Source organism: Stomoxys calcitrans, chromosome 3, assembly GCF_963082655.1.
Source record: "Stomoxys calcitrans chromosome 3, idStoCalc2.1, whole genome shotgun sequence".
Lineage (NCBI taxonomy): Eukaryota > Metazoa > Arthropoda > Insecta > Diptera > Muscidae > Stomoxys > Stomoxys calcitrans.
This window is the reverse complement of record NC_081554.1, coordinates 80,782,627-80,796,120: the sequence shown is the minus strand read 5'-3', so window position 1 is coordinate 80,796,120 and position 13,494 is coordinate 80,782,627. Positions and strand designations below refer to the sequence as shown.

At 41.3% G+C, this 13,494-nt stretch overlaps 2 protein-coding genes across 2 annotated transcripts in view; one reads left to right on the top strand and one right to left on the bottom strand.

Moving 5' to 3' along the window:
- Positions 1 to 13,494, bottom strand: part of LOC106093852 (adult cuticle protein 1) — a 405,361-nt gene that overhangs the window by 263,169 nt on the left and 128,698 nt on the right. The gene's annotated exons all lie outside the window — the stretch shown is intronic.
- LOC106085677 (uncharacterized) overlaps positions 1 to 13,494 on the top strand; it is a 109,284-nt gene that overhangs the window by 71,306 nt on the left and 24,484 nt on the right. Inside the window, exon 2 of the mRNA XM_013250010.2 lies at positions 4,449 to 4,748. Within this exon, the coding sequence (XP_013105464.2) occupies positions 4,451 to 4,748 (298 nt within the window). The 5' untranslated portion in view covers positions 4,449 to 4,450. The remainder of the gene's footprint in view (positions 1 to 4,448; positions 4,749 to 13,494) is intronic.

The following is a 13,494-nucleotide window of genomic DNA, read 5'->3' as shown; positions in this document are numbered from 1 at the left end:
ATATGCCTGTTCACGGGGAAGACGAAGGTGGGCCAATTTGACGCACCACGTTTCCTCAATAGAACAATTTCGATATCTGACAAGATCAAATACTTTGGTGTGATCTTGGAAGTGTCTAAATATATTGGAAGTGTCATATTCAGGAGGTATTCAGGTACCAAGAAGGCTCACATATGTTGGGCACTATGTAGACGGGTTGTAGGCTCGAAATGGGTCCTAAATCCGAGGATAGTCCACTGGCTCCACAGCAGCGTGATTAGACCAATACTTACTTTCGCCCCATTAGTTTGGTGGCCTGCGATGGAGAAAAGGTGCAACATAAAGATAATACAACAGATTCAGGGAACATGTTGTATTGGCATATGAGGAACGATGAGAACTAGACCCACTGGGGTACTGGAGACTACTTTAGATTAAGTGCGAGGCAGCTCCTGCAGCTAAGGCGATGGGAGAGAGGGAGCAGCTTATACCATCGCGGTATAATAGACCAGGTTTCCGATCAGATACCTGAGACGACACTTGAGGTCGAGAGCGAGGCCCTACTACCAGCGGCACAGTCTTGGATTGACGGAACCCTAGTATTGCCATATAGAAGATCATGTTACGCGTATGAATCAAAGCAAGAGGACAGAGTGGGCCTAGGGTCTACGTACCCAGGGCCTGAGATCTGTTTTAGACTGTTTGATCATAATACGGTGGGGGCCACCATAGCGCAGCGGATAGCATGTCCGCCTATGACGCTGAACGCCTCGGTTCGAATCCTGGCGAGACCATCAGATAAAATTTTCAGCTGTGGTTTTCCCCTCCTAAAGCTGGCAACATTTGTGAGGTACTATGCCATGTAAAACTTCTCTCCATATAGTATAGCGAGAACATCGAGTATGAACATTTTTACGGACAGTAAACCACCCATAAGGGCAATAACAACCAAGACCGCAAGATCACGATCAGTCTTGGAATGTAAGAAGGAGGTTAACGCCTTCTCTGACGATAGCACGATCCGCATCGTTTGAGTGCCGGGCCATAACGGAGTATCTGGAAATGAGAAAGCAGACGATTTAGCAGTGAAGGCCGTCAATTAACTTGGTTAAGCCCAAGCCTTTGCGGTCGACGCAGTCCGAGTTAGGGGCGTGAGCGAAGCAGTCGATAGGACAGCGGAATTCCTATTGGGAGACCCATATCGCGAGAAGACGAGGCTATTACTGAAAGAAAGTAAGAAGGAGGTCATCATGGCTATTGGTATCATAACGGGACACATAGGACTACGAGCTCACTTATGCAAATTCGATCCGGCGAGTGATAACATGTGTAGGGCATGCGGGGAAGATGATGAGGGGTTTGAGCATTTCCTATATCATTACCCGGCTTTCGCGTCTAACAGATATCGGCACTTAAGTACCAGACATGAACCAACATAGAGGCGTGGCATGGAAATCAATTAAGAATTTTGTAAGTAGCAAGGAAATCTTTACTTAGATTTTTTTTTCGAGTTTGCTTTTTTAGTAATTAGAGAGCACAACAAGACGATTACGAAATCAAGCTGCAGTCTTTAAAAATAGAGATATTGAGCTGAAACTTTGCACAGATTCGATTTTTGTCCATAAGCAGACAGCCCCATATAGAGCGATCCGCCGATTTAGGGTCTTAGTCCCATAAAAGCCAAATTTATTGTCCGATTTCGCTAAATTCTGGGACAGAGAGTTATATTAGGCCAGTCGACATCCCCCTTTAAGTTGGCTCATATTGGTCCAGATTTGTATATAACTGTCATATAGACCGATTTTTCGATTTAAGGTTTTGGGCCCATAAAAGGCGCATTTATTGTCCCATGTCGACGAAATTTGGTACAGTGAGTTAATTTAAAACACTCGACATCCTTCTTCAATTTAGCCCAGATCGGTCTAGATTAGGATATAGCTGCCATATAGACCGATTTCTCAATTTATTGTCTTGGGCCCATAAAGAGCGTATTTATTTTCAGTTTTTGTCGAACTTTGGAACAGTGAGTTGTATCAGGCCTTTCAACATTCTTCTTCAATTTGGCCCAGATCGGTCAAGATTTGGACATAGGAGCTATATCGACCGATCTCCGATGTCGCCAAAATTTGTGACCGTGAGTTGTATTAGGCTCTTCGACATCTTTCTTCAAGTTGGCTCATATCGGTCCAGACTTGTATATAGATGCCATATAGACCGATCTCTCGATTTAAGGTTTTGGGCCTATAAAAGACGCATTTATTGTCCGATTTCGCCGAAATTTGCGACAGTGAGTTGTGTTAGGCGAATTTGGGTTAAATCGGACCATATTTCGATATAGCTGCTATAGGGACATAAATTATGCATTTTTCATCGGATTCCGACTAAAGGTGGTTAACATATATCCCCGAGGTGGTGGGTATCCAAAGTTCGGCCCGGCCGAACTTCCCACCTTTTTATTTGTTTTTATACCCTCCACCATAGGATGGGGGTATACTAATTTCGTCATTCTGTTTGTAACTACTCGAAATATTCATATGAGACCCCATAAGTATGGTTCAAATCGGTCAATAACCTGATATAGCTGCCATATAAACCGATTTTGGGACTTGATTTTTTGAGCCTCTAGAGGGCCCAATTCTTATCCGATTGGAATGAAATGTCACTTCCAACAACTGTGCTGAGTATGGTCTAAATCGGTCCATAACCTGGTGTAGCTGCCATATAAACCGATCTTGGGTCTTGACTTCTTGAGCCCCTAGAGAGCGCAATTCTCATCCGTCGGCTCCTCTCATGGCCTTCAACATACGAGTGCAATATGGTCTGAATCGTCCTATAGCTTGATACAGCTTCCATATAAACCGATCTCCCGATTTTGCTTCTTGAGCCACGAATCGGACTATAACTTGATATATTGTAGCTCCTCCTATGCAGTTATTCATTATTCTTTGTCTGCTTAAAATCAGATACTGCGCAAGGAACTCGACAGATGCGACCATGGTGGAGGGTATATACGATTCGGCCAGGCTGAACTTAGCAAGCACGTACTTGCTTTTTTTAACTTTCTATACCCTCTACTATAGGATGGTGTTTGTAACTACTCGAAATATTCGTCTGAGATCCCATACAGTATATATATATTCTTGATGATCGAAACATTTATGTCGATCTAGCCATATCCGTCCGTCTGTCCATCCGTCCGTCTGTATGTCGAAAGCACGCTAACTTTCGAAAGGGTAAATCTAGCCGCTTGAAATTTGGAAAAATAACTCCTATTAGTTTAGGTCTATTGGGATTTTAAATGTGTCATATCGGTCCATAACCTGATATAGCTGCCATATAAACCGATATTGGGTCTTGACTTCTTGAGCCTCTAGAGAGCGCAATTCTCATCTGATTTGAATGAAATTTTGCACGGAGTATTTTGTTATGATATCCAACAAATGTGCTGAGTATGGTTGACATCGGTGCATAACCTGATATAGCTGTCATATAAACCGATCTGGGGACTTGACTTCTAGAGCTTCTAGAGGGCGCAATTCCTATCCAATTTTTCTGAACAACAACTGTGCCAAATATTTAAGATTCAAATCTGTTAATAACCTGATATAGCTACCATATAAACCGCTCTGCGATCTTGACTTCTTGAGTCACTAAAGGTCGCAATTATTATCCGATGTGGCTGAAATTTTGTACGTCGGATCCTCTTATGACCATCAACATACGTGTTTATTATGGTCTGTATCGGTCTATAGCCTGATACAGCTCCCATATAAATCGATCTCTCTATTTTACTTCTTGAGCCCCCAAAGGGCGCAATTCTTATTCGAATTGGCTGACATTTTACACAGGTCGCCAACACATAATTTAATTGTGGTCCGAACCGGACTATATCTTGTTTTAATTTGGTTTGCTTATAGGTTTCACTCTAATTTCTGGCGTCCTTATGAAGTTTAGTTGAATAAAATCATGGTATATGGTGGAGGCAAACTTTATATGTCTTTACTAGTTAAGGGTCTATAATGTTTTTTCATATCTCTCTAATATGTGACGTAGTCAATAGCTTCTATCCTTTAAAACAATATTTCATATTTCTAGCGCCTCTTAATCACACTTTTGTACTGCAAACAGGCAATTTGAGCTGCTGGAAAATTGCAAGCATGCCCTGCAAATACTACCATTTATTAGATCTAGCAGAAAATAATCTTTTGTGGCGCAATTTACAAGATTAACAACCTAATACGAATTAATTAAAGCGCCTACGCAATATGAAACTCCGACGCTGGGATTTCCAACCTATTTTATGATACTCCATTTTATGACTTCAACGTACGGGCATACTGCAACGGGGGCAACTGCAGTTTCTCAACGCCATGTGGCAAATGAAGGCTTTCTTTATATTTTCTGCTTGGTTTTACATTACCCATAACCACAATTTTCATGTTTTTTTTTTGTTGTTCTCATGTTTTTAGAAATGAACAAAATGCAAACGGATACGCTGGCTTATTACCTTGCTGCACTCATCATATCCGCCCTGATGGCATGTCAGACATGTGCGTTTGTGACAAAACCATCATCTGGCCTAGCTGCAGGCTCCTCGGCTACAGCAACAGGGTCTCATTCCGCAACCGGCAATGCTATAAAGGATGCAGCAGAAATGTATGCATTAACCAGAGCTCAATTCATGGATTCTGTGCCCAGTGGTAAAGTATCATTTAAACCACATGACTTGGAGGGGCTGCAGGAAAGAGCTGTTTATGACCCGGGCGATGGTGAGTAATAAAGAGTTATGATTACACAGTATTAAGCAAATATCATGCGATGGCAATAACGTTTGCCCACATAAATTGTTTGAAAACAAGCAGTGGTTGAGGTGGGGGCTATAAATATTTGGTAATTTTTGAAAATTGGTGGAGTAGATTGCAATATCAACCAAATAGATACAATAGAGTTGAGATCGGGGATTTTATTTATACTACACTGTCACAGATTCGGGGTCAGATCATCAGAATTCACTTTCCCGGTAGAGAGGAGTGGGGGAGGGATGCTGCAAGTACGATGAGACCTTGGCCTTCACACATGGCTCCCAGATAAAGTCGGTTTGTCAGTGAGTCTGCAGGACAAGTATACGATCTTTCCGATAGAGTACTGCGCGATTACAGATTCAGGATTTATGTGGACAGTATAACGGCACTTAAGAACTTGGATTCAACGACAGTGAGGTTGAAGTGTGTGACAGATTTTTTAAAATCCCTGAATTAACTCCGAGCTCATGATACTGTATTAACTTGGATACGATAGTATGTCGATAATTGAGATGGCAGACGAATATGCCAGGAAGTGCTCCGGCTAGCGAACCAGTTGTGGGTCTAACATATGTACGTGTTATTTGTCGAACTACTGAACTTAGTAGTGGGGACCCAGTGAGGAATAGATGGCGGAGTGGGTCTATGTATAAGGATCCCGAACTGCCGAAACACTCTGACCTATCGTCGACCGAAGGAGAACGAAGCAACAGCTGACCTTTGACAAGAGGTTACTGAGCACTATTGTGGGAGTATAGTGTTAGCCAGACACTATAAGATAGGTCATCTAGTTGAGCACATGGGGATAATGAATACTGTGTAAGCTTTTTGATGAAGAAGAGACAATAGAACAGCTGCTTCGTTCATGTCCGAATCCACAGGGGCACAGGCTTTCTACATTGGGCGATGGGGTTTTCTCAAATTTAGAAAAGTCAGAAGGGTAGAAGCGAAGGGCCGCAGTCTGACTTTTAAATAGTAGACACTCAAGTGAGCATGGACCGGTGTTTCGGGGATGCACATACGTGTGATAAATTTTTCTCCCGAAAGAGGAGTCGCACTGCGGTACGCCGTTTGGACTCCTCTATGAAAAAAAGAGGCCCCTTACTATTGAGATTAAACTTGAATTGGACAGCACTCATAGATATGTGAAAAGTTTGCCCCTGTACTTGAATGAAATCTGAATTTGTACATACGTGTGGGAGTAGGAGTTTGGTCCCTTCTCTCTTTTCATCTCCCTATCTCTTCTCTATGTGTGATCTAAGGATTCAAGCTAATTAGTCGGATTCATCTAAGACCCCATAAATTTATATATTCTTCATCGTCTCGTCGTTCTGAGTTGATGTAGCCATGTCCGTCCGACTGTCAAAATCACGATAGCGGTCGAAGGCGTAAAGCTAGCCGCTTGAAAGTTTGCACAGATATTTAATATTGATGAAGGTCGTTGGGAATTGCAAATGAACCATATCGGTTCAAATATAGATATAGCTCCCATATAAACCGATCTCCCAATTTGATTCTAAAGCCCTTACAAGCCACAATTTTTGTCCGATTTGGCTGAAATTTTTCATGCGGTGTTCTGTTACGACTTCGTAAAACTGTGCCAAATACGTTTTAAATCAGTCTATAGCCTGATATAGCTCCCATATAAACCGATCTCCCGATTTGACTTATTGAGCACTTACAAGCCGCAGTTTTTGTCCGATTTAGCCGAAATTTTGCATGTAGTGTTCTGTTATGACTTCTAAAAACTGTGCTTAGTACGATCCGAATCGGTATCTCATATAAACCGATCTCCCGATTTGATTCTTGAGCCCTTACAAGCCTCAATTTTTGTCCAATCTGGATGAAATTTAGCATGCGGTGTTCTGTTATGACTTTTAACAACTGTGTTTAGTACGGTCTGAATCGATCTATAACCTGATACAGCTCCTATATAAAACGATCTCCCGATATGACTTCTTGAGTACTTGCAAGCCGTAATTTTAGACCAATTTGGCTTTAACTTTAAATGTGGTGTTCTGTTATAACTTCGTACAACTGTGCCAAATACGTTTCAAATCAGTCTATAGCCTGATAAAGCTCCCATGTAAACCCGCATAGTGGTGGGTTCCCAAGACTCGACCCGCCCGAACTTAGCACGCTTTTACTTGTTTAAAATCTTTCAACACTTTCTATTCCTCTGTGGGATCACTATAGCCCAAACTGGCCTCCGAGTGAAATAACCTATACGGCAGGCTACATTTGTTTTTACTCCGGTAAATGTTTCCATTGGAGGCCACCGTAGCGCAGAGGTTAGCATGTCCACCTATGACGCTGAACGCCTGGGTTCGAATCCTGGCGAGACCATCAGAAAAAAATTTCAACGGTGGCTTTCACCTCCTAATGCTGGCAACATTTGTGAGATACTATGCCATGTAAAACTTCTCTCCAAAGAGGTGTCGCACTGCGGCACGCTGTTCGGACTCGGCTATAAAATGAAGGCCCCTTATCATTAAGCTTTAACTTGAATCGGACTGCACTCATTGATATGTGAGAAGTTTGCTACTGTTCCTTAATGGAATGTTCATAGGCAAAAATTTGCAAAAAAAATGTTTCTATTGAAGGCTATTAAAGGCGACTTGCCTTATGGTCTTGATTTTAAGAGATATAACTGACGTCTATAATTTATTGGAACCTGAGCCAACACAGGAGCTTTATCAGGCAATAAACCGATTCAGACCATAATATACTCGTATGTTGATGATCATGAGAGGATCCGTCGTACAATTTCAGGCAAATCGGATAATAATTGCGACCTCTAGAAGCTCAAGAAGTCAATATCCAAGATCCGTTTATATGGCAGCTATATCAGGTTATGAACCGATTTGAACCTTATTTGGCACAGTTGTTGAAACTCATAATAATATACGTCGTGCGAAATTTAATCCAAATCGGATAGGAACTGTGCCCTCTAGAAGCTCAAGAAGTCAAGTCCCCAGATCGGTTTATATGACAGCTATATCAGGTTATGAACCGATTTGAACCATACTTTGCACAGTTGTTGGAAATCATAACAAAATACTTCGTGCAAAATTTCATTTACATCGGACAAGAATTGCGTCCTCTAGATGCTCAAGAAGTCAAGACCCAATATCGGTTTATATGGCAGCTATATCGGGTTATGGACCGATTTGAAGCATACTTGGTACAGTTGTTTAATATCATAACAAAACACGTTGTGCAAAATTTCATTCAAATCAGATGAGAATTGCTCCCTCTAGAGGTTCAAAAAGTCAAGACCCAAGATCGGTTTATATGGCAGCTATATCAAAACTTGGACCTAGACAGCTTCATGATAGGCATTCAATCAGCCGGGTTGAAACAGATGACAGCTGGAGTATTGGTTGAGTAGTGTTTGTCGTTGTTATACATTCATGCCATAATTCTGGAAATCTGGCCAGTCTGCTTCTTTTTTATACCCACCACCGAAGGTGTTAAAGCTTGTCATTCCGTTTGCAACACATCGAAAGATCCATTTTCGACTTAATAAAGTGTATATATCTTTATCATCGTAGAAATCTAAGAAGATCTAGCCATGTCCGTGAAACCGTTTGTCCGTCCGTCTGAAAGGTTCAAATTTAGATAATGCCTTGGGCCCAAAAAAGTTGCATTTATCGTCCGACTTCGTGAAATTTGAAACAGTGGGTTGTGTTGGGCTTCACGACATTCCTGTTGAATTTCTCCCAGATCGGCCCAGATTTGAGTACAGCTGACTTATAGACCGATCTCTCGATTTATAGTCATAGGCCCATAATAAGCGTATTTATTGTCTGATTTCACAGAAATTTCGTATAGCGTGTTTTGTTAGGCTCCTCGACATCCCTGTTAAATACGTTGCAGATCTGTTCAGACTTGGATATAGCTGCCATATATAGGTTCATAAAACTGATTTTGGAATGCATTAGGCATCTTAATATTCGTATCGAGAATGTTTAAGATCGGTCTATATTCGGATATAACTATCATATAAACCGATTTCTTAATATAAGCTGTTGGGCCCATTACAGGCGTATTTATTGTCCGATTTCGCTGAAATTTAGTAAAGCGAGTTGTGTTAGGCTGCTCAACATCCACATTCAAAACGGCCCAAATCGGTTCACATTTGGAAACACCTGTCATATATACCGATCTTCCGATTTAAAGTTTTAGGCGCATAAAAGAACAATTTATTAATGGTCAAGCGGGTCACGAAGGCCCTGAATGACTCGTTTGTCTCAGCACGTCCTAGTGCCAAGTCAAGGGACAAACCCCACAGCTGGTTAGTCTAAGGAAGGACTGCAGAAATTTCTTCAACAGAGCGTTAGCCACAAGAGCACCACACGATTGGTACATCTCTAAGGCTGAGCTAAGAAAATACAAGTACGAGCTGAGAATGACTCAGAACAAATCCTGGGTGGAGTTCTGTAGCTCCGTAGAGGATACAGCGACTTCTAGGCTAAGGAAGATTCTGTTCTTGAGATCTATTACTATGGGGTATATATATACACTAGAACTACTCGTTCATACACATTTCCCGGGAAAATCTCCAACGAAAAACGTGACGCCAGATGAAGTTGTCACTGGTATGCCTTCGTCGGAGGTTATTAGGGAAATTGTTTCGACTCCTTTAAGTCGCCAGGCCTTGATGATGTATCACCGGTTGAATTACAAGCTGTGTCTGATAGACTGGTTCCTTGGCTGAGGGAGATATACTCAGCTTGTATCAGAATTTCAAATATACCTGTGGATGGAGGGACACGAAGGTCATTTTCATTCCGAAAGCAGGAAAACCTTACCATACAAAGGCGAGAGATCTTCGTCGTATTAGTTTGTCGTCCTTTATGCTGTAGACTCTTGAGAGGCTGATAAAAACATAAATTAGGGCAAAGATTCTTGGAGATCGCCTGTCTCGGCAGCAGCATGCATATAATAAAGGCAAGACCACTGAAACAGCCCTTCACGACCTAGTCGGCTACGTAGAGGGTTCTCTCGCTGTCAAGGAACATACAATGGTAGCATTTCTTGACATTGAATGTGCTAACAATAATGTAAAACCGACATCAATCATGAAGTAATTGGAGTTTTTAGGCATCAACTCTGCAGTATAAAAGTTTATGAAGGAGTTGGAGTTTCTAGGCATCAACTCAACAGTATAAACGTTAATGAATAACTCACTTACTAAAAGATGCATTACGGCAGGCTTGGGATCTGTGGACCTAAACAGATGGATCAGCAGAGGAACGGCTGAAGGAGGTGTTTTATCTCCTCTACTTTGGAATATAGCCATTAACAATATATTATTGTCACTGGAAAAAAGTTGTAAAAGTGGTCGCGTATGCTGATGGCGTGACAATTGAGGTTAGGGGAAAGTTTGCCAGCACTCTAAGAGATATTCTTCAGGAAACTCTATGTGCAACAGCAAAGTGGACTACTAAAAGTGGTCTAGGTGTAAATCCGTGCAAGACAAGAGTATTTCCTTTCAGCAGGAGACACAAGTTACATACAGTGGCGCTTGTCTCCTTGGGAGGAGAGAATATTCCATTTTCAGAAAGCGCAAAATACCTGGGTGTTTTGCTGGACAGGAAATTGAACTTCAAATCCAATATTTTGGAAAGGGCAAGAAAGCCATTGGCAAAAGTTGGGGGGTTTAGGCCGCGCGTCATGCATTGGATATATACTGCAATTGTCAGACCTATAATGCTATATGGTGTTGTGGTCTGCTGGACGGCACTTCCAAAGTCCACCTACTGTTCAATACTCAATCGGATCCAAAGGATAGGTTGCTTGTGCATCACAGCTGCACTGAGGATGACACCATTTGATGCACTGAATTTAATGCTAAATCTTATGCCACTGGATATTGTGGCTGGAGTAATTGCTGCCACCACTGCAGTGAGGCTAAGGGAGCTTTCTCTTTGGTCATGTGGCGGCTACGGACACTGTGTTGTCCTTGATACTGAATTTCTGAAGCGCCATCTATGTTGGTCTGACAACAGCAGTATACACCCAATGAATTTGTTCGCTGTCGAGTATGGCTCAACTCCGAACCGCATTGCTACTCCGGATGAATTCTCCAACTTCGAACACTCCAACTTCGAACACTCCAACTTCGAACACTCCAACTTCGAACACTCCAACTTTGAACACTCCAACTTCGAACACTCCAACTTCGAACACTCCAACTTTGAACACTCCAACTTCGAACACTCCAACTTCGAACACTCCAACTTCGAACACTCCAACTTCGAACACCTCGAAGTGTACCACTCCGTACAACTATTTGCACATTCATCAACTTTTATAAATGCACCTCCTGCAGGGGTATAGAGCAGGTTGTTGCATTTTGTCTTTTCTAAACGTTGGATTTGAGGTTTATTTTCCTGTCCAGAAAAACAAAAAATATCACCAAAGGATCGATGTGTCACTAACTAAAAAAATATTTTCGTTTACCAACTTGGCTGTTGTACATAAAACTTGTAGAAGAATGTCTTTAATGAGCCGGGACACTTTCCCGTAATCGCAATAACCAGTCAGCCTTTTATTTTCTGTGAGAGTCATTATTACCTTGTTCCAAAAGATGTAAGTTATATACAAATGTGCAATTATCAAAGTAAAGCGATATCAAAAAGATGCTTTTATACATCGAAAAATTTTACTCCAAATCTGCAAAACGAAATGTTTTTCAGTAAAATTTTGTACACACCACTATGCCATGGGATTTGTATTTGGAGCTGCCGAACCATCCAGTGGTGTAGGGAAGCACACCGAACAACACATACCAAATGATACTTCCTAATGTTGCCTGGACTCTCACAATGTCATTTAAACCATTTGCTGCACATAAGCCAATAGATTTGGTACTTCATGCAAAAGTATTCAAACAAGTAAATTGGATTGATTTTTGTACTATCATCTCCTATCCCATCATAACTTAGTATCAAATAAAAACCTTTTGATTAGCCCTTGGTATTATTTAGCACATTGAAATGTGGGAGCACAAACACACACACACACACACATATATATTCTAGTATAGCTTGAAATCCAATCTTTAAACCTGAACGTAAACACTTCGAAATATGACAGCCTCGTCATCATTTGATGGGTGGATGGACAACACATCAGGAATATCAATAACACACTACCCAAATAAATCATGGTAAATAAATTTAATATAAAGACCCGTAAACATCAGCCGAAAGCCAAATACCAGAATACCCAAACAGCAAAAACCTCATGTGCCAATATAGCCAATATAGATTCTTTGGAAAATCAGTGACATGGAAACTGAAGCATGGACAAAGGAATTATACGAGTATTTTCCACACATTTTTCTGTATGTATGTATGTATGTATGCATGCATGTTTATGTGGGTGTGTCGTGGCGTCATGCGTATGGGTAGCTTGTACGAAAGTTAATCAAATGTTAAGGATGGCTTGTACCACAGAGACAACAAGTGGTTTGCTTTCACATATCACTTGGGAAGCAAACATTACTCGTACCTTTGAAATGGTTTGGGAAGACTCTTCGTTGGACCTCTGTGTAGAAGGGAAGGCAAGGAAAAGCATTTGGCTACATTTTACCACAGAATCGGACCATTTGAAATTAAATTTTTATTTGAAAATTCATCAGGGGGTTACAAATGTAATCGTATACATTTATAAACAGTGGACTATTTATAATACTGCTGGGGAACAGGCAATTATAAGTTAAGACAGAAATATATTGGAAGGAAGCATGAAAACAGAATAACTTAGAAAACTGTGCTACTACAACATAAGAAGTAACAAGGCGTTAAGTTCGGACGGGCCGAACTTTGGATACCCACCACCTTGGGTATATATGTAAACCACCTTTCGTCATAATCCGATGAAAAATGCATAATTTAAGTCCCCATAGTAGCTTCATCGAGATATGGTCCGGTTTGCACCAAATTGGACACGGATATTGAGAGGTCTGAAAAGTACAAGTTATTGTTCAATTTTGTTGAGCCAAATATTGGTCTTTTTGGAAGACATATCCAAATAAAGACCAATCGAACCATATACGACACGGATGTCAAAAAGCCTAACACACTGTCCCAAATTTCGGAGAAATCGGACAATAAATGCGCCTTTTATGGGCCCAAAACCTCAAATCGAGATATCGCTTTATATGGCAGCTATATCCAAATCCGAACCGATCTGGGCCAAAACGAAGAGGGCTGTCGAAGGGCCTAACACAACTCACTGTCCCAAATTTCGGCCAAATCGGACGAAAAATGCGCCTTTATTAGGTCCAAAACCTTTAATCGAAAGATCGGTCTATATGGCAGCTATATCCAAATCTGGACCAATCTGAGACAAATTGCAAAAGAAGGTTGAAGGGCCTAACATAACTCACTGTCCCAAATTTCGACGAAATCGGACAAAAAAAATGCACCTTTTATGGGCCCAAGACCTTAAATCGAGAGATCGGTCTATATGGCAGCTATATCCACATCTGGACCGATTTGAGCCAAATTACAAAAGAAGATTGAGGGGCCAAACACAACTCACTGTCCCAAATTTCGGCGAAATCTGACAATCAATGCACCTTTTATTGGCCCAAGACCTTTAATCGAGAGATCGGTCTATATGGCAGCTATATCCATATCTGGACCGATTTGAGTCAAATTAAAGTAGGATGTCGATTGGCCTAACAGAACTCACTGTA